The sequence below is a fragment of the Mustela nivalis genome (genome assembly GCF_964662115.1).
Source record: "Mustela nivalis genome assembly, chromosome: 19".
Classification (NCBI taxonomy): Eukaryota; Metazoa; Chordata; class Mammalia; order Carnivora; family Mustelidae; genus Mustela; species Mustela nivalis.
The window spans coordinates 37,943,638-37,965,656 of record NC_139038.1 but is presented as its reverse complement, the minus strand read 5'-3'; the positions used below and the strand labels follow the sequence as shown (position 1 = coordinate 37,965,656).

The window sequence follows — 22,019 nt, the reverse complement described above, 5'->3', positions numbered from 1 at the left end:
CACGTGCAGGTCAGCTGCAGCTGTCGCGCCCGTCCACACAGGGCCATCCGGGGGTTGCTCTGGGACTCTCCCTGCCTGCTGCTGCCGGCTGAGAGCCCAGCTGAAGACCAGCAGAGGCCTCTCCCTGGGGTTCCCAGAGGCCAGCCCCATGGGCCTTGTCCCCTGCATCTGCCCCCCAGGGCCGATCCGCCCCTGGGGAGGAGGGCTGCTGCTGTGGGACAAGTGGAGTAGGGTCAAGGGCTGGCTGGCTTCCGACCCGGGGAGTACCTCTGTGACTTTTGTTTCAGGAATGGGAAAGGAAGTGGGGAATCTGCTGCTGGAGAACTCCCAGCTTCTAGAAACCAAGTAAGAACGCTCTTCTCCAGGGCACCTGGGGGGCTCTGTTGGTTAAGCCACCCGCTCTTGATTTCGGGTCAGGTCATGATCTCAGGGTCCTGGGATCCAGCCCTACAATGGGCTCTGCACTGGGCATGGATTTTGCTTGAGATTCTCTCTCTCCCCCTCCCCCCACTACCCTCTCTATGAAAAGAAAAAAAACCTGGAATGCTCTCTTCCCTCCGAGAGTACTGAGATAACCCGCCACCCAGGGCCAAGGCCTCCCTGTAATAACACTGGGAGGGCCCAGACCCACACGGCCCAGCTTGCCCCTCCAGGGTCACCACTCTTCCCCGTATTCTGCACTGCGGGGTCTCCGCTCAGACCCCCATGAGCCGGCAGGCCCCGTTGAGCCCCCGTCGCACTGTGTGCACAGCGGTTCACATGGACTTCTCCACTCTCTGCCTTCTCAAAGAAACGCTCTGAATGTGGTGAAAAATGACCTCATCGCCAAGGTGGACCAGCTGTCCGGGGAGCAGGAGGTGCTCAAAGGGGACTTGGAAGCCGCCAGGCAGGCCAAGCTCAGGCTCGAGGGCCGTGTCAAGGACCTGGAGGAAGAGCTCAGGAGGTGAGCCAGGGCCTGGGACTGGGCCCTGGGAGTAGGTGGTGGGACTCCTGGAAGGGGCGGGGATATGCCACGCCCCCAGTCCGGTCCCCCCTTCCGGGCTCCCCCTGGAAGACGCGCCTCCCAGCGGCTCCGCCCTGCGCTCCTCCCGCAGCCTGCCCCTCCCCCAGTTCCCGCTCACAGTGGAGCGACCCGGGCCCAGCTGCCCCTCTTCCCCGCATCCCCGCCCCGCTCCACATCGTCCACCTGTCCCCTCGTCTTCCCTAGGAGGCACCTCCCTTAGGAGGAAGCCTGCCTTCGTAGGTTCATTCAGGAGGAGGGGGGTTCTGGGTTCTGGAAACTTCTGGGTCCCCGTCCCAGCACTTGGCACTTCTCTTGCAGCCTGATGCTTCCCGCGGGGGGTGCCTGTGGCTCCAGGCTGGAAGGGGGAGGTGTCACGGGGTGGGGGGCGCTGTGGGGGCAGCAGACCTGCCTGGGGCTGGCCGGCGGGCTGCGCCTTTCCCATTCCGCAAAGCCCTGGTCCTCTGCTGGGGCCGCCAGGGCTCATTCGACCAGGGCTTTGGGCTACTGGTCCGCCAGGGCCGGAGCCCAGCGGGGCCTCCCCACTACCCCCCCCCCCCCCCCCCCGCCACAATTCCCTCCTGGTCCTGCAGAGTGAAGTCTGAGGCCATCGTTGCCAGGCGTGAGCCCAAAGAGGAGGTGGAGGATGTAAGCGGCTATCTCTGTACAGAATTGGTATATTCCACTATTAACCTGCGGGCGTGGGGGGCGGGCCGCGGGGCGGGGCTCGGGGGCCCTCCTCACCCCTTCTGTGTCCTCTCCTCCACCCTTTCCTGGTGAGAACCCCTGTTCAGCCTTAGGGGCCCACACCCCCCCTCCAGGTCCAAGGATGGTCCTGAGGCGAGCCCGCTACTCCTTGGGGGTTCGTAACTGACTGTTAGGAACTGCTTCAGGGAAGGCAGAGGGAGACTGCGTGTTGGGCCTTAGCCCTCACCGCTGTGGACCCCCTTCTGGTCATGGTCTGGTGACTGGGCTGCCTGCCTTCCGCAGAGGGTGGGGCCGGGCTCCTCGGCCTGAGGTGACAGGGGACACGGCACACTGCTCAGTAGCTCGGTTCCTTTTGGGGGCACGTGATGCATGTGTCAGGGTGCTGGCCATGTGTTCCCTCAGCCCGTCCTGCGCAGCCCCTATCTCTGAGCACCTTAGAAGAGACCCAGAGGCACCTAGGCCTTTTTGCCTGGGGCTGGGGGCTGATGCTCACTTGCCTGGCAGCTGCCTGGGGTGCCTTGGCCCCGGGCCAGCCTGCAGCCGCAGGGAGCAGACTGGGTCCTGCCCCCTGCCCCCGCACTCCCAGCTGGCAGACCCCACACGGATCTGCCAAAACCACCAGCGTCCCCTTCGGATGCAGTGTCCCCCGGTCCCGCTTGCCGGATCCTCCCTAGAACCTCTCTTCCTCTGGTGCCCCTGGGGACCGATGTCACCTGTCCGTGTCGACTGGAGGCATTTGGGATCACCATGGGATTCAGGGGCTTGTGTCAGCCTCCTCAAGTGTGTCATGTGACCTTCTAGAAAGGTCCCCCATGGGGGTGGGTAGGCTGCCCAAGTACCCCCCCCCACCACGTTTGCCTGAGGAGGCCCCAGAGAGGAAGGGTGCCAGCTGCCCGCCGGCTGAGCGGCTGTGCCCCCCCGCAGGACAAGGTCCCCCTGGCGCAGCGTCGCCGCTTCACGCGGGTGGAGATGGCCCGTGTGCTCATGGAGCGCAACCAGTACAAGGAGAGGCTGATGGAGCTCCAGGAGGCGGTGCGGTGGACCGAGATGATCAGGTGGGCCCCTCGGCCCCCTGGGGTGCCCGGCCTCGAGCCGAGGTCCCCGCGGCAAGCCCTGAGAAACAGAATGTGGTGGATCCCTCCCCACCTCCCTCTCCTGCAGAAGGACTGGAAGGGGGCCTGGTGGGAGCCAGTGCGGGGCTCTGAGCTGGCAAGGGGCCTGGCTGGGCTAGAGCCCAGCTGGCGTCTTTGGGCCTGGTGTGCTGAGACCCTTCCAGGAAGCTGTGACTGACCCCCTGGGAGTCCCTCCTCCCTGAGGCCAACTCCCCGTGTGCCCCCAGCACCCAATCCCGGGCAAGGGAGGTGCCAGGTTGGCCTGGGCAGGGCCCAGTGGGTGGGTGTAGTCTGGGGACAGGTCTGCCTGGGCAAAGGCTGAGCGGGTCCCTGGCCCCCCTTCCCCGCCCCCTGTAGAGCGTCCCGAGAGCATCCGTCTGTCCAGGAGAAGAAGAAATCCACCATCTGGCAGTTGTGAGTTGGGGCGCCAGGGTGGGGAGGGGGCAGAGGAGGCTCCCCCTTGGCCGCCCCTCACTTCCCGTGTCCCCACTGGCAGCTTCAGCCGCCTCTTCAGCTCCTCGTCCAGCCCCCCTCCAGCCAAGCGGCCCTACCCCTCGGTGAACATCCACTACAAGTCTCCTACCACAGCCGGTTTCAGCCAGCGCCGCGGCCACGCGATGTGTCCCATGTCAGCGGGCAGCCGGCCCCTGGAGTTCTTCCCTGACGAGTGAGTGTCCCAAAGTGTCCCTGCTCCTCCCGCAGGCCTGCGCCACAGGCTGGGCTAAGGGGAGGCCCTGGGTCCCAGGGTCCTGCCCCTCCAGGCTCTGAGGCACGAGCAAGCAGCCTCTGTCTCACTCTCTGGGGGGCTGTGCTGAGGGATGCGGTCCCTGGTGGGAGGGGGCTGACCAGCCTCCGAGGCTGACCTCTCTGCGCCCACACCCTGCGCCCCTCCAGTCTGACTGGGTGTACGGGGCATCTCTGGGTACAGGCCCCACTGCCCCCCAGTCCCTGCCCTTCGCCCCAGAGGGCCACCCACAGCCCCTCAGGTGCCCCAGCTCCCCTGCTCTTGGGGACGGTGCTGCAGCCAGCAGGCGGGGTCAGGCCCCACCCCAGGCTGTGGCCCACACCCGTGTCCTTGGAGGTTCTGGGAGCCGACAGGAAGTCGGCAGTGTGGGGTTTCTGCCTGGGAATAACTCTGTTTGGAAATTCATGTTTCCCTTAGTTTTGATACCAGGATTTTGGCTCCAGAGCAGAAGTGGGGAATTCTGTGTGTTGTGTTCTTGGAAGGGCCTGGGGGAGGGGACCAGCGCTGGGCGGGAGCTGGACAGGGGCCGGTGCCCAGGCTGCCCATTGGGGGACCGGGGAGGGGGGCATGCATGGTCCTGCTACCTGGGCGTGGGGACCGTGCGTGCCCCATGCAGGGCAGGCCAGCAGGCATGGGCAGGAAATGACCTGTGTGCCTCCTGCCAGCGACTGCACGTCCTCCGCCCGCCGGGAGCAGAAGCGGGAGCAGTACCGCCAGGTGCGCGAGCACGTGCGCAACGATGATGGGCGACTGCAGGCCTGCGGCTGGAGCCTGCCGGCCAAGTACAAGCAGGTGCTGCAGAGGGCATGGGAGGCCGGCAGGGGGAGGGGCGGGGGGTGCGGGGGCAGATGGGATGGCAGCTGGGGAGCCACCTGCGCAGCCCTACGGTGCCCCCATGGCCCCATCCATGGAGGACTGGCCCTCCGCCTCAGGCCTCACGCCCACGTGGCCTCTGCCTTGTGGTTGCAGCTGAGCCCCAATGGGGGCCAAGAGGATACCCGGATGAAGAACGTGCCCGTGCCCGTGTACTGCCGCCCTCTGGTGGAGAAAGACCCAACCATGAAGGTGAGCCTGCCGGCGGGGCTGACAGGTGCGGGTGGGTGGGCGCAGGCAGTAGGCTCGCTGACCCCAGGACCCTTCTCCCAGCTGTGGTGTGCCGCGGGCGTCAACCTGAGCGGGTGGAAACCGGGCGAGGACGACTCTGGGAACGGAGTCAAGCCTGTGCCAGGCCGCGACCCTCTGACCTGTGACCGGGAAGTAGAAGGAGAGACCAAGAGTGATCACACGTCTCCAGAGAAGAAGGTCAGAGCACATGGCAGGGCCAGGGACCCCACTGCTCCTGGGGTCTAGGTGACTGTGCCCAGCACTGGAGTCACATTGAGAGTGACAGAAACAGGACAGCTGGGGACAGGGCCGCAAGACTGGGCTCATCTGGGGTCCCCTCCCGGTCCAGGACTGATGGAGGCCTTTGCTGCCTCCTGGGTTGGGGGAGATGTGCAGAGGGTCTGAGGCTCCACAGGCCGCAGGGCTGGGGGGCTCAGGCCCCCAGGGGTGTCTCCTCCTCCTCCTCGCAAGTTGTGTGCAGGAGTGGTGGGTGGCCCGAGGACAGGGGCTGGCGGAAAAGGCTTCACATGGGGTCTAAGGCTTTGTTCTGTGGCCCAGACTGGCTTGGGGGCAGGGACCGGGGCACCAGAGCTCAGTACTGAGTTATCACTGTCCTGCTGCTGGAGGACATGCGTCCACTGAGGCCGCGGGCAGGGCTGCACCCTGAGAGGGCTCAGGAGGCCCCCACGACCGGTGTGGCTGCTGGAGAGGCCTGGCCTCCTGTGCTCGGAAACAGGCAAAGGAGCTCCCCGAGCCGGATGCCACCTCCAGCCGTGTGTGGATCCTCACCAGCACCCTGACCACCAGCAAAGTGGTCATCATTGACGCCAACCAGCCGGGCACCGTGGTGGACCAGTTCACTGTCTGCAACGCCCACGTCCTGTGCATCTCAAGCATTCCAGGTGAGGGCTGGCAGCGCGTGCGCAGTGCTGCTCTGCACACGGCGGGGATAGAGGAGGCCCGGTGAGCCGTACCAGCCTCGCTTGGGACGTGCTGGGGACAGTTGGGAGCCCATGGGGGAGTCCAGAGGGGAGCATGCTGGCAGTGCTGCCCCTTAGTCCTGTGAACAAGTAGGAGAGGACCCCGAGGTGACTGTCGCTTTCGTGCCTGGAAGGAGATGAGCTGGGCCGCAGGACAGATGGAAACACCGGTTGGGAACTGAGCACCGACCTGCAATGGGCCCAGTTCCTGCCGCCCTGCTGCAGCTGGGAGAGCCGGTGCTGACGGAGGCTTGGCTTTGCCTCTTGGCGGCAGTTCTTATGCCAGCGTTTGGGGGGGCGGGCAGGGCCCTGCCTGGGCCATCTTCCAAGATGGCCCCAAGCTCCTGAGAACTCTTCACTTTCTGACACGTGATCAGAGTTGATTGCTCCCAGAGACCAGAATCTCACTTCTCCATGCCTTGTGCCGGCTCTCCAGGCCCGCAGGCAGTGGTCGTGAGTAGGGGCCCACGTACTGAGGCCAGCCTGGCCTAAGAATCCAGGGCACCCTGAGCCACCCATGGTCGCCGGCGGCCGCCTTCTCCCTCCTCGGCAGTCCCACATGGGATGGGAGCCCTGGTTATGTTTTGGTAGTGGGGGCTACTCAGCATAGGCTGACGGGGCCGTGACTCTCCCGCAGCGGCCAGTGACAGTGACTACCCTCCGGGGGAGATCTTCCTGGACAGTGACGTGAACCCTGAGGACTCCGGCGCCGACGGCGTGCTGGCGGGCATCACCCTGGTGGGCTGCGCAACCCGCTGTAACGTGCCCCGCAGCAACTGCTCCTCCCGAGGGGATACCCCAGTGCTGGACAAGGGTCAGGGTGAGCTGGGCCTGTGCCTGGGCGGCCGCTCTCCCCCAACCCCCTTGTTCCTCCCCACCCCCTGGCCACACTCACTCTTCCCTTCCACAGGGGAGGTGGCTAATGTCGCCAATGGGAAGGTCAACCCGTCTCAGTCCACGGAAGAGGCCACGGAAGCCACGGAAGTACCAGACTCTGGGCCCAGTGAGGCAGAGGCGGCTGCGGTGCGGCCTGGGCCCCTCACGGAGCATGTTTTCACCGACCTGGCCCCTTCCCCGGCCCCTACTGCCCAGCCTGGCAGGTGGGCTCTCTGAGGACGGGGCCGACGGAGGGGTGGGGAGGCTGGCCGAGGTGGGCGGGAAGGGGCTCCCCCGGGCCACCCTGGAGCAGCCATCCTTCCTGCAGTGAGAACGGGCCGGAGGCTGACACAGGTGGGGCGCAGCCAGAGCCAGAGCCCAGCGCAGACCCTGCGGGGGCCAGCAGTAGCGCGGCCCCCACCATGTGGCTGGGAGCCCAGAACGGCTGGTAGGTGGGGCCCCGGGGTGGGGTGTGGGAAGGGTCTCCTGGAAGAGCAACCCTGCCCACCACGGCGTCCTCCCACAGGCTGTATGTACACTCAGCCGTGGCCAACTGGAAGAAGTGTCTGCACTCCATCAAGCTGAAGGACTCGGTGCTGAGCTTGGTGTATGGGACCCCAGCTGAGGGCGGGCGTCGGGAGGGGCCTGGGGCAGCGGGAGGGGCCAGGGGCATCGGGAGGGGCCCACAGTACCCAGCCTAGGCCCTCTCGCTCACCACCGTCCCTTTCCAGGCACGTGAAAGGGCGCGTGCTGGTGGCCCTGGCTGATGGGACTCTGGCCATCTTCCACCGAGGCGAAGGTGAGGCCCGGGGGCGCTGGGCGGGTGAGCGGCCGCCCCCACCATGGGCAGGGGGGTCCTGGCCAGGCCCGAGCAGGCGTCTGGGGCTCTCTGCAGATGGGCAGTGGGACCTGAGCAACTATCACCTGATGGACCTGGGCCACCCCCACCACTCCATTCGCTGTATGGCCGTCGTGTGTGACCGCGTGTGGTGTGGCTACAAGAACAAGGTGCACGTCATCCAGCCCAAGACAATGCAGATTGAGGCAAGTGCTGGCAGCAGGAGGGCCTCGCAGGATGGGAAGGGGATCCTGCTGGGGGCAGCGCTCCCTGCATGCCTGCTAATGGGCCCTGGGGGTTTTGTGGGGTCCAGGGCAGCCTGCTCAGGTAGACAGCACCATCACGGGCCAGCAGGGGCGGCTGGGCTGTGAGTGCCAGTCTGTCTGGGCTCCACCTGCTGCTTTGCTCTGCAGTGAGTCCTATCAGCTCCCTCGGGGCCCCGCTCGCCTCCCCCAGGCCGCCAGCCTGTGGGCTGAGGTGGCTACAGCTCTGCCCTGGAGCCTGGACCCTGAGGAGCAGAACAGGTTCTAGAGCAAAGGCTGCAGTGAGCCACATGGGCTGCATCGTGACCTGCGGCTAGGTGGGTTCAGAGCCGCCCCCCCGGCACTCCCTCATTGACGTGAGCTGCCGCGACCCCACAGAAGTCGTTCGATGCACACCCGCGGCGGGAGAGCCAGGTGCGGCAGCTGGCGTGGATCGGGGACGGCGTGTGGGTGTCCATTCGCTTGGACTCCACGCTGCGGCTCTACCACGCCCACACCCACCAGCACCTGCAGGACGTGGACATCGAGCCCTACGTCAGCAAGATGCTGGGTGAGGGGCTGCGCCGGGCTTGGGCGTCAGGGCCGGGAGGGCCCCCAGCGGTGGCCACACCGACCACCCGCCCTCTTCTCCCCAGGCACCGGCAAGCTGGGCTTCTCCTTTGTGCGCATCACGGCCCTGCTCATCGCGGGCAACCGCCTCTGGGTGGGCACCGGCAACGGCGTGGTCATTTCTATCCCGCTGACGGAGAGTGAGTGACCCCCCTTGATGCCCACACAGGTGGTGGTGACTGCGTTCGGACAAGACTTGGGGGCAGGGGGTGGAGGGCACGCTCGGCCAGGCCTCGCTCCGACTGGGGTGCCGCTCGCCCCGGCCTGCCCCTCCCGTGACTTCTCTCCTCTCCCTCCCATGCTGCGCCCCTCGCCTCCCCAGCCGTGGTTCTGCACCGAGGCCAGCTCCTGGGGCTCCGAGGTGAGTCCAGAGCATCTGCCTCCTGCCCTCGCACGGAAGCCCCCAGCTGAGATGCCCTGTGGGCTGAGGCTGACCTTGCCCCGGCAGCAGGCGCTCTCCTGATGCTGCCTCTGCCCGCTGGAGATCAGCGGCCTCCTCTCAGGCCGGGGCCTGCTGCCCTTCTCTCTCTCCAGCCAACAAAACATCCCCCACAGCTGGGGAAGGAGCCCGCCCTGGGGGCGTCATCCACGTGTATGGGGATGACAGCAGCGACAAGTCGGCCAGCAGCTTCATCCCCTACTGCTCCATGGCCCAGGCCCAGCTCTGCTTCCACGGCCACCGCGATGCCGTCAAGTTCTTTGTGTCAGTTCCAGGTGAGGAGCTGGGCCCCCCCTTGCTGCCAGGCAGCGGTGTGGCCCCCCTTCCGGAGCCTGTGGGGTGGGGGGGGACGCGCCGGCTGCCTGGCTGAGCTCCCTGTGCCCCAATGACAGGGAATGTGCTGGCCACTCTCAATGGCAGCGTGCTCGACAGCCCATCTGAGAGCCCCGGCCCCGCCGCCCCCACCTCGGACGCCGAGGGCCAGAAGCTGAAGAACGTGCTGGTGCTGAGCGGTGGGGAGGGCTACATCGACTTCCGCATCGGTGAGTAGGCGCTGCCCAGGGTCCCGGGACCCCCCAGCGGGGCAGGCCCATCACAGCAGCTGCTGTCTCTCCAGGGGACGGAGAGGATGATGACACCGAGGAGAACACTGGGGACGTGAGCCAGGTGAAGCCCCTGCTGTCCAAGGCAGAACGCAGCCACATCATCGTGTGGCAGGTGTCCTATAGCCCCGAGTGAGGCTCCAGCCTGCCCCGCCACCTGCCCGCCGCCCACGTGTACATACAGCCCCCCACCCTGCCCACCCGCTGCCCGCCCTGCAGGCAGCCCGGCGCCCCTCTTAGAACCTCTCAACCTGCAGCTTTCACCTTAGGGCCGGGCCTCCCCAAGGGCGGCAGCAAGGGTCTGGCTGGGAGGGAGACGGGGGAGCGGGGTTGCACCCTCACCGAGAGGGCAAGAACCTCTGGGGATACCCGACCCAGCAGCTTCTGGCTCGCCTCTGGTCCCAAGTTCTCACAGCCTGGGGGCACTTCAGGGCCAGAGCAGGGCAAGGTCCTGGGGTAGGTCCAACCAGGAGAAGGCCCTGCAGGTGGCTCCCAGCTCCACCCTGGGCCCCCCACTTCCCTCACCCCAGGACCCCCCAGGGCAGGAAGCAGGGACTTCAGCCCGCCAGGTCTTCCCAGCCGGAGTGCACTTGCCTTTGCCTGCTGCCTGATGGGATGGGTCTGACCCTGCGGGAGCTGGCCCAGCTACTAGCCTTCCCCGGACACCTCCTACCCACATCCTGACGCCTGCCCCGGGAATTGGCATGGAAGCACGTAGCCAGGCTGCCTAAGGCAGCTGCTTGAGAAGACGGGGACAGATGCCCTCTTCTTGCTCACCCCATGTGGCCAGCTCTCCCTGTGCAGAAGACCCACCCGGTGGGAGCAGGCTCTGGAGACCTCCCCTCTCACAATCCCCTCGGGTGGAATTTCTCAGGCTGCCAAGGCAGGTGCAGGCCTCAGGAAGAAGGGGAGGCCCCTGGCCTCTCCTGAGGTCAGTCCTAGGACACAGGCTCAGCCTCAGGGGGACAGGGGGACACGTGGTCTGGGGCCTGCCTCCCAGTCTCCAAGGAGCCCAGCTCCCAAGACACACTAAGAAGTGCCTAGGGCTGGCAGTGTGGCCTGCTCCCTTGAGGGCAACTGAAGACAGCCCGCGAGAGCTCGGGGTAGAAGCTGCCTCCAGCCGGCTTTGAGGGGGGCCGCCCTGGACTGCCACCTCCCCAACCCGCCCAGGTCCAGGCCTCACTCCTGCTCCGGAAGCCCTGCTGCCCACCCACCTCCCACCAGAGAAGCACAGATCTCGGGCAGCCACGCCACATCCTAGCCGGCCACCACCACAGCCACGTGCAGCTGCAGGCTTCTCCCCACCACCCTGCCACTCTCCACTGTGATGTACGTCCAGTCCCTTGTCTGTTCCCACAGGGCCGCGAAGAGACTGGAGGGCGAGCTGGGTGGGTGCAGCTAGGGAAGGGGCTGGGTGGTGATTCTCCTCAGGCTTTGGCCCTGCAAGCGAACCCACGTATCTGCTCTGTATGTAATAAATGTCTTAACGTCGTAGCCCTGTGTCCCTGGGCACAGACCAGCGGGAGCGTTAAGGACTTGCTTCACTTTATTGTCCCAAGAAACGCTGGCCCACGCAGTGAGCCAGGGCGGGCCGCTAATAGGAGGGGCCCGCGGGGTCTCGCGGCTACTCGTACAGCCAGTGCGCGGCACTGTCCTCCCAGCACAGCAGCTCGTCGCCGCGGAACCAGAGCGCGATCTCCCGGCGGGCGCTCTCCACCGAGTCGCTGCCGTGGACCACGTTCCTGCGAGAGAGCCACGTGAGCGCCGGCGGCTGCCGGGGCGTGGCGGGGGCTGAGCGCGCGCTCGGGCTGCCTTACTTGCCGACTTCGACGCAGAAGTCCCCGCGGATGGTGCCTGGCGCGGCGTCAGCCGGGTCGGTGGCCCCGATGAGCGCTCGCGAGGCGCGCACCACGTCCAGCCCCTGCCACACCTGCGCGCGAGCCGGCGGGGATCAGTGCATAGGCCTCCGTTCGGGCCCGCCCACTCGCCCGCCCGCGCGCGGGGCACTCACCATGGCCACCACGGGCCCCGAGCCCATGTAGTCCACCAGCCGGCCGAAGAAGGGCCGCTCGCGCAGCTCGGCGTAGTGCTCGCGCAGCAGCTCGTCCGAGGCCTGCGGCGGTCCGGGGTGGGGACGTGCCGCGCGCGGCTGTGTCTCCACCCGCCCGCCCGCGCCCCGCCGCCGCCCCGCCGCCGCCCCCCGCGCGCCCTCACCTGCACCAGTTTCAGCGCCACCAGCTTGAAGCCCTTGCGCTCGAAGCGCCGCACGATCTCGCCCACGAGCCGCCGCTGCACCCCGTCGGGCTTCACCGCCAGGAAGGTGCGCTCGTATATGCCGGCGCCCGCTGCGGGAGCCCGCGGGGTCGGGGCGTGTCAGGCCCGGCCGCTCCCCTGCCCGCACCCGCTCCCCCACCCCGGGCCCGCCGCCGCTCACCAGCCGGGAAGAGGTGGGCGAGCACCGTCAGCAGCAGGCACAGCATGATGGCGGCGGCGGCGGGCGGGGCCTGCGTTTAAAGGGGCCGGGCGGCGGGCGGCGGGCGCACGGGGAGCCCCAGCCCTCAGGTACCCCCCCAGGGTCGGCGCTCCCTCCCGGACCTGCCCAAAACCTGCTATGGCTGCCCAACCCCAAACGCAAAGAAAACCACAAACCAGAGCTCCGGTTCTGCCTTTATTCGCGCGCGCACACAGTTCCCGGCCGAGTCCGGCAGTGACCGCACGGAGCGCAGAGGCGACCCGCGCCAGCGCCGCCAGCCCCGCCACGCCCCGAGGCCAGCCCCGACACCCCGGGGGCCTGCTCGCCCAGAGCAAAGGCACGGGCGCAGGGTCTGGCTCCATGCTCCCAGGGGGCTGACCCAGCTGCAACGCAAAGGCGTCTTCGTTCACAAAGCGGGGCCCCGCGCCCTCCCCGTGGCATTTAGACTGGCGTGGCCTTGGCCTTTTTCTTCGCCTCCTGTTTCGCAGGGTAGTCCCAGGGATGCACTCGGGTCCGCTCCAGATTCAGCATGGGCTCCTCGGTGCAGGCGTCCCCTCTTTTCTGCCGCTCCGCTAGGATCATAGCCCGCAGGAGTGGCGGGTAGGGCACGCAGCGCGGAGCGTCCTCGGGCGGCGCCGGTGTGAACGCGGTGAAGGCAGCCTCCTCGTGCTTGGGCACCAGCCGCCAGTCGTGGTACATGACCTGCCCGATCTCCCGGGCCTCGCTCTCCGTCCGCCCTAGGGAAGAAGGCCCGGGCTGAGCACACGTGCGCCCGCGGGACAGGCTGGGGTCAGGGGTCAGGGTCACGGCCGCCCCCAGCGCCTCACCTTTGAAGGTCAGCACGCCCCAGGCCTTCCCGTGCTCCAGGTTCTGCAAAGCAAGCGCACAGGGCGTCGGCTCGGAGCGCGCGCTCGCCCCCTCCCCGCGGCCGGGGCGCCGGGGCACCCGCGCGCACGCACCTGCGCCGTGTAGTCGGGCCGCACGCGCGTCAAGCGCCAGTAGCACGGCTCGTCGTGCTGCCACAGCCAGGACTTGCGCGTGACCAGGCGGCCCAGGCCGAAGAGTGGCAGTCGGCTGAGCAGCTGCATCAGGCTGCTCTCCCGGCGCACGTCGGCCCAGGCGCGCACCGGCAGCCGGCGGCCGGAGTACGGCCGCGTCAGCGTCTCGTAGTCCAGGGCGTAGCGCTGCGAGTCGCGCGGTCGGTTCCGCTGCTCCCGCAGGGCCCGAACGCGACGGGCCAGCTCGGCGATGAGCCGCGGCCGCACCTTCTTGCGCGCCATGGTCGGCGCCCGGCTTGCCCGTGCCCCGACCGGAAGCCGCGCCTCCGCCGGAAGCGGCCGGTGTCCCTCGGAAAAGCGTCCGAGTGCGGGCGGAAGCTCAGTGGAGGCCGGGCCAGCGATGGCGCGGGAGGGCTGCGGGCGGGCTGGATGCTGGCGCCGGGCGGGGGCCCGGGGCGGGGGCCGGCGGCGGCCTCCGACGTGGGAGGTCTCGGACTCGGACGGCGAGGGACCCGCCGGCGCGAAGGCCCGCCGGCCGGTGGAGGAGTGCAGGACGGCGGTGGAGGAGTGCAGGGCGGCCGCCGAGGCTCTGCGGCCGGAGCGGGCCCTGCGGCGCGTGGCAGTGCGCGTGGACCCAGGTGCGTGGGGGAGCCGGGGGGCGCCGGCATGGAGTCGGTTTTCCAACTGGGGAGGCGGCCGGGCGCAGGCCGGGGTCGGCTCTCCGCAGCCGGGCGGTGGTGACAGCCGTGTCCCTGCGGCTCATCGCAGCCCTTCTGGAAGATGCTGGTGCCGACGTCCTGCTGGAGGCCCTGGGCGCCCTGGGCTGTGAGTACCACATCGAACCCCAGCACCCGGCCCGGAGCCTCAGGTGGACCAGAACGAAGCCGGACCCTTGTCCCCGCACTGTAAGTGTCCCGTTGCTGCGGAGTGCACCCCTGGCCTGAGTGCTTGTTCCCTGCAACTTCACGCAGGCCTGCGGGGTTTGAGAGCGGTCAGCTAGAAGCTGGAGCGCTCAAGGGGTGCCAGCGACTTGCAGGGCTGGTGTCCACGAACCTGAACTGGTCTTGGACTTGGCAGGGGATGAGGCGAGGATTGTCTGTAGAGCAGTTTCGCCAGGGTCTGGGCTTGGCTATAGCGAAGAGCCTCTGAGCCACTGGGCCCAGGCAGCGCCCTGGGACTTGTGAGGTGGGGGCGGGGAGCACTGTCTCTCCATGTCCCCACAGGTGCCTTCAGAGGTGTGGGCTGCCGAGGAACAGGTTCTCCTGCTCCTGGAGCCAGAGGAGTTTCTACAGGGCCTCCTGCAGCTGACTCAGGTGCGCAAGGGTGGGGCGCAGTAGTCCTTCCCACAGGCGGAGGGGCTGGGCTTCCCAGCTTGGGGGAGCTGCTCCGCTAGCTGCTGTTCCGTACTCTAGGGGAGAAGGACCAGACAGGATGTGTGCAGCGGCCTGGGGCGGAGATGTGGGTGAGCTAGGGAAGCCAGGTGGGTTCTTGGCCTGGAGCAGACTGGGGCCGCTGCTGGAGAGTAAAACCCGGGTTAGGGGAAGTTATCCGGTAAGCTGAGTGACAAGGCAGACGTTAGCTTAGACTCTGTGCGGGTCTGGGTGTGGGTGGTTCAGGGTTTCTCACACACCCGCAGAATGGTAGGCAGTTGGGTGCTGGGGTGGAGAGGCAGAAGTGGAGGGTGAGGGGTCAGGGCCCCTCTTGCAGGTGCCTGGAAGGCACTGTGGGTTTCCCAGGTCCCTCGGCCTTGCAGGAGGCACACAGCTGTGCTCTGTGGTCGGAAGCCTGTGTCCTTCTCTCCCCTGGACCACTGAGCCACTCTCAGGCCGACTTCTTTGCATGCGAATGCAGTTGCTGTGTTGCCAGCTGCAGAAACAGATGTGTTAAACCTCGGCTTGCAGACTTGTGGCCCATCTTGCTCCGTGCCCTGGGTCTGTCCTGAGAGCTCCACCGGCCTCCGCTTGGCTGTCATCGGGCTGGATGCCTACCTGTGGTACCAGTTACTCTCTTGCCTTTAGTAGGCCTGGCTGGGATGCGGGAGTTCGGGGGAGAGGTAGTGGGAGCCCAGGGGTTGACTATGACCCAGCTAATTCCCTTTCTTGGGGGGCCCCGGAGGAGTGATGGGGTGTGGGGACCCAGAGAGATGGTCATCTTTGTTCAGGTCTCAACAGCCCAGCAGCCAGCACGTGCAGCAGCCAGAGAGTCCAGCAGTGGCCCGTGCCCCAGTGACACTCAGCTGGCCCAAGGTGGAAGAGGTGAGGGCCTGTCAGGTGAAGTGGGATGGGTGGGATGTTTGCCCTTGGTTCTGCCCTTGGTCCTGGTGCCTGGGCTGCTCTCTAAGGCCCAGCAGCCCATTTGGTCCTGGAGCAGCATGTGGGGTTGGTCTCAGCTGGGTGTCCCCTAGGGGTGACCTTGTCTGACCAAACGGTGGGCTCACATCCTCAGGCCCTGGTCCTCCTGCAGCTCTGGGCACATCTGGATGTGCTGCTGGTGGCCTCCTGGCAGGAGCTGACTCAGAACATATGCGCCTTCACCAGGGCCCTTGCTCAGCGCCCCCTCAAGTGCGTGCCCCCGACCCACACTTGTGACTGTGGCTGGGGGAGGGGACAGGGACACCTGGGTGGGTGGAATCTCCCTGGTGTCTTTGATAGCAGAGAGCCGAGGGCTTTGTGAGCCGGGAGGACAGGGTGCTCTGAAGACGTGAGGGCTCTAGAACCTTCTTTGCATCCTTCTCCATCTGTAGGCAGTACCGGGACTCCTGTGCCTTTTCCTTCTGTGTGGCTGGGCGCTGGGCAGCTGGCGAGCGCGTGGCAAGAGATGGCACAGGACTGCGGGGGGTCTGGCGGCGACAGATCAGGCAGTTCCGCCGGGTCAGCCCTGCTGTGGTCGATGCCATTGTCACTGCCTTCCCCTCCCCCCGCCTTCTGCAGCAGGTGGGTCCCCCAGTCCCTGCCTGTCGCTGTGGAGCTAGGGCCCCAAGAGCTGCCCTGCTTATCGCTGTGCCCGCCACAGGCATACACGAGCTGCAGCTCGGATCAGGAGCGCCTGGCCCTCCTGGCGGACCTCCCCGTGAAGACCGGCGGTGTTGGCCGGCCCCGCAGGGTGGGGCCTGACCTTTCCCGCCGCATCTGCCTCTTCCTGACCGCCACCAACCCCGAGCTCCTGCTGGACCTGAGCTCTTGACTACGTCTATGGGATAGGAAGGAGCCCTGTCTCACCAGCAGGACAGAACGTGGTCCACCCCACCCCAATTGGCAGGGGGAGGGAACAGGGCATTGCCCTTGGGGTAGGTGGGAGGGCGTGGGGCAGCCTAAACATTCTAGGGTAGCTGGGATGGGCAGGAGAGGAGGGGTGAACTTCCCCTGCCCTGGGTCCCAGACATGCTGGCCACAGAGCTGGGGCCCAGTTGGGGTCAGGAAGGGGTAACAAACACCAGTCACGGGGAGACTTGGGGGCGGCATGTTCTGAGAGGCAATAAAACAGAGTCCCGGGGAAGGAGAGAGAACGGGGCTGGCTCTCCTGGCAGGCGCTGGGATACAGCTGGCCGCGACATGGAGAGAGCCCTGGGCAGCCGGGAGCCCCGGGCCTCGGCCCTGACTCCCTTCCTCTGGCCACCACAGAGGCGTCATGTGGAGTCTAAGTTTATTACGGTCATTTCGGCCTGGGACAGGAGGGACAGCAGCTGACGACATGCACGAGCAGCTGAAGGACGCAAACAGGCCGGGAATGAGCACGGGGGCTGCCTCTGCCCGTGTCCTCCGGCCCAGTTGGTCCAGGAGAGCTGGGCTGGCCGCATCTGCACGATGCCAAAGGCCAATGCTCCTGGGGCCACAGGGGCCCATACCGGCCAAGACCGCCCTGGGGTGCCCTGGGCATGAGTCTGCCCTCTGGAGTCGTGAGTCTGCCCTCTGGAGTCGTGAGTCTGCCCTCTGGAGTCGTTTGAAGGGGCGTGGAGCAGGCGGCCCCAGGCCCAGGGAAGGCGGCGTCCCCCAGCAAGCAGTCAGGTCCGTCGGCAGCGTTTCCGTGGGTGGGGCCGGGGCTCGGGGCCGCTTGCGCAGGTGGCCACAGGGGATGGTGCGGGGGGCTTGCGGCGGCCGCAGCTCATGCTCAGGACCCAGCCAAGCTTGTGACGCAGCACCTGCTTGAGGCCGGGTGGCAGGGGCAGCCCCTCGAGCGTGTCCCCAGAGTCAGGCCGCAGCTGGCGCAGGCGGTGGCAGCACAGGTACTGCAGGGAGGTCATGCTGGCGCATGAGCGGATCACCTTCATGCTGCTTTTGGCCGCCGTGGAGCACACCATTGGGTAGAACTTCTTGTTCTGCAGCTTGGTGGCCGCCACACCTGGGGGGGTAGAGGGCACCACCTGAGTCCCCGGCCGGCCCTGCAGGGTGCAGACTCCCACTGCCCCTGGTGTGGCCCCGCCCTCCAGGAAACCCAGGACCTCAGGTTCCTACAGGGACCAGCTGCTGGGACGCCTGGGTGGGGGCTGCAGTTCTACACCCTGAAGGCACCAGTCAAGGTCCGTCTGCCCTCACCTATGCACTTCCTGTTCTTGAAAAAGGTGAGCGTCCCGTGCCAGGTGTCCAGGTGCACACCGATGATGGAGCCCTGGCCAAACCTTGACGAGAAGCTCATTTTATCGCCCTTGTGATGGAGGAGACCTGGGGGACAGGGCGATGGGGTGAGCCCTGCTGCCTCGGGGTTGCAACCCCCACCCCTGTCCTCTGCCTGCCCTCGGGGCCCCGCATACCAGTGTATGAGAGACCCCAGCTGTCTTCATCTCTGCCGAGCAGGCTGCAGAACGTGTGGTGGTACTTGTCCAGATCCACGTCTGACGTGCCGATGCCCACCATCTGGGAAGAGTGGGGCGGGTAGAGGGCGTCTGGGGCCTGGGGGCCTGGGCGCCTGGGGTCACACCTGCCAGCCCCACCCCCGCCAGCCTGCTGGCCACTGACCATGTCGGTGCCGTAGACCGGGGAGGTCATCTTGATCTCCCAGAAGTGCTGGCCTTCCCCCAGCTCCTTGGTGCCCCTGATGGCCGCTGTGCCGCAGCTGTACTCCATGTGGAAGTTGACCTTTCGGTTGTCACAGCTCAGCAGGGTGGCCGAGGACTTATTCAGGTCGTCCCACACCCAGTCAAAATCTGTAGGAGCGGAGGAGGTCAGGGCTGGAGTATATGCAGGCCGGCTTCCCGTGCCCCACGCCCTGTGTCCTCCCCCGGTTCTCACGCTCGTCCTCCTCCCCACAGCGGCAGTCCTTGTCCTTGCCGCGGTGCGCCGTGTGCAGGCTGCTGCAGAAGGAGGCCTCACTCTGGCCGTCACAGTCACAGAAGGACTCCCCGGTCACAGGCACAGCGCTGGGGATGGGCGGCGGCAGGGTGGGGGACTCAGGGTCGGAATCAGAGTCACTGTGCTGCAAGAGAAGGACCAGCTGCTCCTGCCTGGCATGCCCCCTGCCCTCCGCTGCCACCACGTGCAGGTCGATGGCACTGATGCCCCGAGGAAGCACCTGCAGATCCAGCCCCAAAGGCCTTCCCTGGGACTCTCCACCCTTGTCCAGTGCCACCCCCAGTGGCCCTGGACACCTCCCCCGCCTTCCTGGGAATGGGTTCAAGGGCTCCACTGGGGGTCACCAGGCGCCCCGCTGACAACCAGTCAGATGGGGCTGCTGGCTCCAGCTCCTCCTCCAGCCGTCCTGAAGCAGGGGAGCCCGGGACAGACTCTCAACCTGACGAAGGCAGCCTGGCTCTCTACACAGGGAGCGCATGGGCCCCTTCCTGTTGCAGAGCCCCTGCATCTGTTCTGGGCCGTGGCTCTCTGGTCATCACAGAATGGGTGGCTCCTAACCCGAGCCCAGGGCACCGTAGTCCCGTGCACATACGTGCAGTGCTGCCGCAGCAAGACCTTCCATGGGGACCTGTCCTCTGCCCGAGGGGCCCCACCCTTGTGACATGTGCTCCACATCTTGGGAGCCCGATGATGGCCCAGAGCCAAATCCTTCCAGAAGACCAGTCAGGTATGCTAACACTACAGATGCCTTCTGCGCACGGAGCTGTTCCTCTTCTGAGGACAGGGCCCTCTGGACCCACCTGCAAGGGGCTGGGGTCTCACTGGCCAGGCCCTGAACGCAGGCTGGGGTCCTGGCCAGGCTCCACCCTCTGTGCCCTGCTCTCCTGGCCTCCATGAGCACCTCCCCCCGAAATGTCCTCTGTCCCTGCACAGACCCAGGGCAAGGCCTGGTTCGCCTCAGCATCCTGCTGCTCTGAGGGTAAGGCCCACAGCCTGCATCAGGGCCTGCCCACCCCCCAGTTGTGTCCATTGTCTCCTACAGCAGGGGCGGCCTCAATGCCCCTAGACTGCGCTTCCAAGAGGCCTTTCCAGCCCTTCCCTCCCATGCTGTGCTCCTCAGCTCTGCTTTCTCCCGTTAGAGGCTGAAAAACCTGCCCCTTGTTTCTCGGCACCCAAGGCTACAGAGCGGCCACACAGCAGAGATGGAGCTCAGGAGGCCAGAAGCCACGGTCATGGACAGATGCCACCAAGAGACAGGAAGAATGCCTGAGGCACCACCCGCCCCTTATGGAAAATGCTGTTCCCCCAAAGCGAAGGCAGGCTCACTGCTTGTCAGGCCGTCCATCCCCTTCCCGTTTTGTCTAATGCCAAGGTCACAGACCTGAGTCCCGGGGTCCACTCGACCAGCCCCCTGCGCAGCAGCGCAGCAGGGAGGGGGCAGCTGCCCACCACCAACCAGAGAACCAGCATCAGAGCCGGAGTCAGAGGTGCTGGGGTGACACGCCCACCCACACAACCCAGGACTCCCTGCCCATTAGGTGACAGACAAGCTATAGGCATGCGTCACATGCTGTGCCCTAGGCCCCCAACACCACCTGCATCTTCCAGCGATGAGCTGGCCGGGCAGAGACTGGCGGGAGAATGGATTGCTCAGATCACGTGGTCGGGGGAGCTGGCGATGTGACAGGAATGCAGGCCGAGGCCTCTCACTGGCCTGGGCAGGGAGTTTGGGGAGGCCCTTGGAAGGGGCCCTGGACTCTGCCTCCAGTTCTCCCCCGGGGGTGGTGATCCCACGGGATTCAGCCACCCTCACGCTATCAAGAAGACAACTGCTTCTTCCAGGACACCCGCCAGGGCTAGGGCAATAACATGGGGTGCTAGGACCCGGCAGAGCCCAGTCACCCAAGGATCACCCTTGCCGGAAGCAGCCAAAGCGACTCAGAGCAGAACTGAACCCCTGCCCTGGTCTGAGCTCTCTGACAAGCCATCTGCAGTGCCCACCTCCAGCAAAAGGCACAACAGCTGTGCAACGTGGCTGCCACGATTGGGGCATCCAGCTGCTCCTTTGCGGGACCCCTGGCCTCCCTGAACTCTGGAGCCGCCGCATGTGGGAAGGCACGGGCGTTTTGATCTCTAAAAATTCCAGGTCCTCTTTCTACGTACATGTACACAAACACCAAGCATATATTTGTACAGGCAAAGATGACATCTGGGAGCACACACGCCAAGCTGCTTTAGGATGCTGGTTGGATCAGTGGAATGGAGTTTTTGTTGAACTGACCAAAAAAACCAACTTCTGTGCCCCAGAGAGAAAAATCTAAAGAAGGTGGTATCTGTCCTGGGGTCCTGTCACCCCAGGGCCACATGGGTCCTTGACCAGGGGAAAGGAGGGCCTCCCTGGCCCATCCTCTGCCCCCGGGGGCATCTTTCTCTTTCAGTTCTGGCTCAGGTACTGCCTGCCCTGGGCACCTCTGCCCCTTAGTCCATCCATGCCCACATCCCCCACCAGGACCTACCTGCCCATCCGAGTCGTAGCCCCAGTTAGTGGTCCCTGCCAGAGCCACAGCCCGGGCATCCGCGTCTCGGTGGGCTGCGCTCAGGACAAAGTGCCAAGCTCTGCTGCTCCGAGGGCGCCTGGCCATGGTGGACAGGATCTGGAGGAACACCCAGGCTCTGAGCAGAGAGGACACGGGCAGTGCTCCCGTGCTCCATGCTCCATCCTCAGCCAGCTATGCTGGCCTCGGCCAAAGACGCGAGCTTGCCTAAGCCCTGTGGATGCGGACCAAGAGCTCTGGGACTCTTCCCGCCCTCAGCCCTCCCTCCAACATGCAGGCACCTCGATGAGCACCAGGCAGAGAGTGAGGAACACCACGCACATGCCCATGACTCTCAAACGCGTATCTCAGCCGGACCGAGCTCAGCCTGCGGAGCCCAGCCGTCCCTCGGGCGCCTCCAACCTCGTCTGGCTCCTCCTCTGTCGTCCAGTGTGACAGATGGCATCTCCAACCTCCCAGTTCCTCATGCCAGACCCATGGCAGTCACCCTGAACACCCTCACACGCCCAGCACCACCTCCAAACCATGTCCTGAGCCCTCTCCATCCCCGGGGCCACCTTCCTCTGGCTCCTCCCACTTCACTCATTACAGCCGAGCCGACTTTCTGGAAGCACAGAGCTTAAGAACGGAAGCAAGTCTCAATCCATCTGGAAACGGCTCGGCCTTGCTTTACGTAGACAACATGCAATATCCCGCCCCTCCGCGCTCCTCCAAGCCGCAAGGGTCTGGCCCCGGTGCGAGCGCGCTCCCGCCCTTCGCCCGGAATGCCTTTCCCGTCCCGCATTCTCCCGGGACCACGCCGCCTTCCGGGGCTGCCCCCCGACCCAGAGTGCCCCCCGCGCCCGTTCCCCGAGGCGCCGCCCCCGGCCGCCAGGCGCAGGTGACCGCCCCGCAGCAGCGCACGGCAGGCGGCGCGCCCCGACCCGGTCCGCGCGGGTCTCCAGCTGCGCGCTGTCGCGGGGGTTGCGGCGAGGCCTCTCGCCGAGCCCCGGGCCCCCCCAGCGCCGCCGCCCGCAGGAACAAAGGCGTGCCGGGGCCCCGCGCCGCCAGCGCTCCCGCCAGGCCTGCGAGCGCGGCGGCCGTGCGCGGCCGAGCCGGGGGCTGCGCCCGCCGCCCGCCGAACCTCGCCGCCGCTCACCTGCCACTGCTTAGTTGCCGCCGCGCTCCGCCGGGCGGCCGTGACCTACTTTCCGCTCTCCAGCGAGACGTAAACAATCCCCGCCCCGCAGCCCGCCCCCCGCGCCGCATTGGCCCCGCGGCCGCTGGCGGGCGCTGCTGGGCGCTGGCGGTTCGGGGTTGCGGGCAGGGGGCGGGCCGCGCGGCACATGCCTCCTGCCGAAAGGTCGCTCGAACTGTCGGTCCTGGCTCCACCTCCCCATTGGTCACCTCCCAAGCAGTCGGCGACAGGGCCCGTGTGCCCATTGGACGCGGG

The 22,019-nt window shown here is 66.5% G+C and overlaps 5 protein-coding genes across 27 annotated transcripts in view; 2 read left to right on the top strand and 3 right to left on the bottom strand.

Moving 5' to 3' along the window:
• Positions 1–10,808, top strand: part of MAPK8IP3 (mitogen-activated protein kinase 8 interacting protein 3) — a 45,804-nt gene extending 34,996 nt beyond the window's left edge. For 14 of the 18 annotated variants that reach the window (XM_082713502.1, XM_082713509.1, XM_082713513.1 and 11 more), the window contains 22 exons: positions 288–345; positions 791–943; positions 1,594–1,675; positions 2,633–2,763; positions 3,178–3,234; positions 3,317–3,487; positions 4,231–4,357; positions 4,535–4,630; positions 4,712–4,867; positions 5,406–5,571; positions 6,287–6,469; positions 6,560–6,749; positions 6,854–6,973; positions 7,052–7,132; positions 7,257–7,324; positions 7,421–7,569; positions 8,005–8,176; positions 8,262–8,375; positions 8,558–8,596; positions 8,770–8,949; positions 9,067–9,216; positions 9,291–10,808. In XM_082713502.1, the coding sequence (XP_082569628.1) occupies positions 288–345; positions 791–943; positions 1,594–1,675; positions 2,633–2,763; positions 3,178–3,234; positions 3,317–3,487; positions 4,231–4,357; positions 4,535–4,630; positions 4,712–4,867; positions 5,406–5,571; positions 6,287–6,469; positions 6,560–6,749; positions 6,854–6,973; positions 7,052–7,132; positions 7,257–7,324; positions 7,421–7,569; positions 8,005–8,176; positions 8,262–8,375; positions 8,558–8,596; positions 8,770–8,949; positions 9,067–9,216; positions 9,291–9,412 (2,765 nt within the window). In that variant the 3' untranslated portion in view covers positions 9,413–10,808. The remainder of the gene's footprint in view (positions 1–287; positions 346–790; positions 944–1,593; positions 1,676–2,632; positions 2,764–3,177; positions 3,235–3,316; positions 3,488–4,230; positions 4,358–4,534; positions 4,631–4,711; positions 4,868–5,405; positions 5,572–6,286; positions 6,470–6,559; positions 6,750–6,853; positions 6,974–7,051; positions 7,133–7,256; positions 7,325–7,420; positions 7,570–8,004; positions 8,177–8,261; positions 8,376–8,557; positions 8,597–8,769; positions 8,950–9,066; positions 9,217–9,290) is intronic. The other 4 variants (XM_082713503.1, XM_082713501.1, XM_082713500.1 and 1 more) reach the window with 1 other exon arrangement.
• On the bottom strand, positions 10,805–11,843 carry NME3 (NME/NM23 nucleoside diphosphate kinase 3). The gene is made up of 5 exons (XM_082713585.1): positions 11,711–11,843; positions 11,491–11,621; positions 11,288–11,389; positions 11,094–11,206; positions 10,805–11,018 (listed from the first exon to the last, which is right to left on the bottom strand). Exons 1-5 carry the CDS (start codon positions 11,754–11,756, stop codon positions 10,901–10,903), a joined length of 510 nt encoding a protein of 169 aa, XP_082569711.1. The 5' UTR covers positions 11,757–11,843; the 3' UTR covers positions 10,805–10,900.
• Positions 11,844–11,931: 88 nt separating this feature from the next.
• On the bottom strand, positions 11,932–13,029 carry MRPS34 (mitochondrial ribosomal protein S34; the record flags this gene model as incomplete). The annotated part of the gene is made up of 3 exons (XM_082713579.1): positions 11,932–12,486; positions 12,577–12,619; positions 12,709–13,029. 3 exons carry the CDS (start codon positions 13,027–13,029, stop codon positions 12,191–12,193), a joined length of 660 nt encoding a protein of 219 aa, XP_082569705.1. The 3' UTR covers positions 11,932–12,190.
• EME2 (essential meiotic structure-specific endonuclease subunit 2) overlaps positions 12,998–22,019 on the top strand; it is a gene marked incomplete at its 5' end in the record, with an annotated part of 10,774 nt that continues 1,752 nt past the window's right edge. Inside the window, 8 exons of one of the 2 annotated variants that reach the window (XM_082713538.1) lie at positions 12,998–13,385; positions 13,516–13,652; positions 13,971–14,060; positions 14,649–14,740; positions 14,909–15,002; positions 15,193–15,308; positions 15,491–15,680; positions 15,760–16,033. In XM_082713538.1, coding sequence (XP_082569664.1) covers positions 12,998–13,385; positions 13,516–13,652; positions 13,971–14,060; positions 14,649–14,740; positions 14,909–15,002; positions 15,193–15,308; positions 15,491–15,680; positions 15,760–15,930 — 1,278 coding nt within the window. In that variant the 3' untranslated portion in view covers positions 15,931–16,033. Of the gene's footprint in view, positions 13,386–13,515; positions 13,653–13,970; positions 14,061–14,648; positions 14,741–14,908; positions 15,003–15,192; positions 15,309–15,490; positions 15,681–15,759; positions 16,034–22,019 lie in introns of those variants that run through there. The other variant, XM_082713539.1, reaches the window with a different exon arrangement.
• On the bottom strand, positions 16,189–21,950 carry SPSB3 (splA/ryanodine receptor domain and SOCS box containing 3). Of its 5 annotated transcripts, none has more exons than XM_082713521.1 (7): positions 21,726–21,876; positions 20,549–20,705; positions 17,973–18,156; positions 17,700–17,887; positions 17,495–17,597; positions 17,280–17,405; positions 16,189–17,085 (listed from the first exon to the last, which is right to left on the bottom strand). In XM_082713521.1, exons 1-7 carry the CDS (start codon positions 21,833–21,835, stop codon positions 16,748–16,750), a joined length of 1,206 nt encoding a protein of 401 aa, XP_082569647.1. In that variant the 5' UTR covers positions 21,836–21,876; the 3' UTR covers positions 16,189–16,747. The 5 variants fall into 5 exon arrangements, with proteins under 5 accessions (XP_082569647.1, XP_082569649.1, XP_082569646.1 ...); XM_082713523.1 differs by having other exon boundaries at positions 20,549–20,686; positions 21,726–21,858; XM_082713520.1 differs by having other exon boundaries at positions 17,495–17,887; positions 21,726–21,950.

Bases quoted from the DNA above. Each gene is read 5' to 3' on its own strand.
- NME3 (XM_082713585.1), bottom strand. From the start codon at position 11,756: ATGCTGTGCCTGCTGCTGACGGTGCTCGCCCACCTCTTCCCGGCTG. The intron at 11,622-11,710 runs GTGAGCGGCGGC...GGGCTCCCGCAG, and splicing joins CGCCCACCTCTTCCCGGCTG to CGGGCGCCGGCATATACGAG. The intron at 11,390-11,490 runs GTGAGGGCGCGC...GGACCGCCGCAG, and splicing joins TGGCGCTGAAACTGGTGCAG to GCCTCGGACGAGCTGCTGCG.
- SPSB3 (XM_082713520.1), bottom strand. From the start codon at position 21,835: ATGCGGCGCGGGGGGCGGGCTGCGGGGCGGGGATTGTTTACGTCTCGC. The intron at 18,157-20,548 runs GTAGGTCCTGGT...CTTCTCTTGCAG, and splicing joins GCTACGACTCGGATGGGCAG to CACAGTGACTCTGATTCCGA. The intron at 17,086-17,279 runs GTGAGGGCAGAC...CTACCCCCCCAG, and splicing joins CAAGAACAGGAAGTGCATAG to GTGTGGCGGCCACCAAGCTG.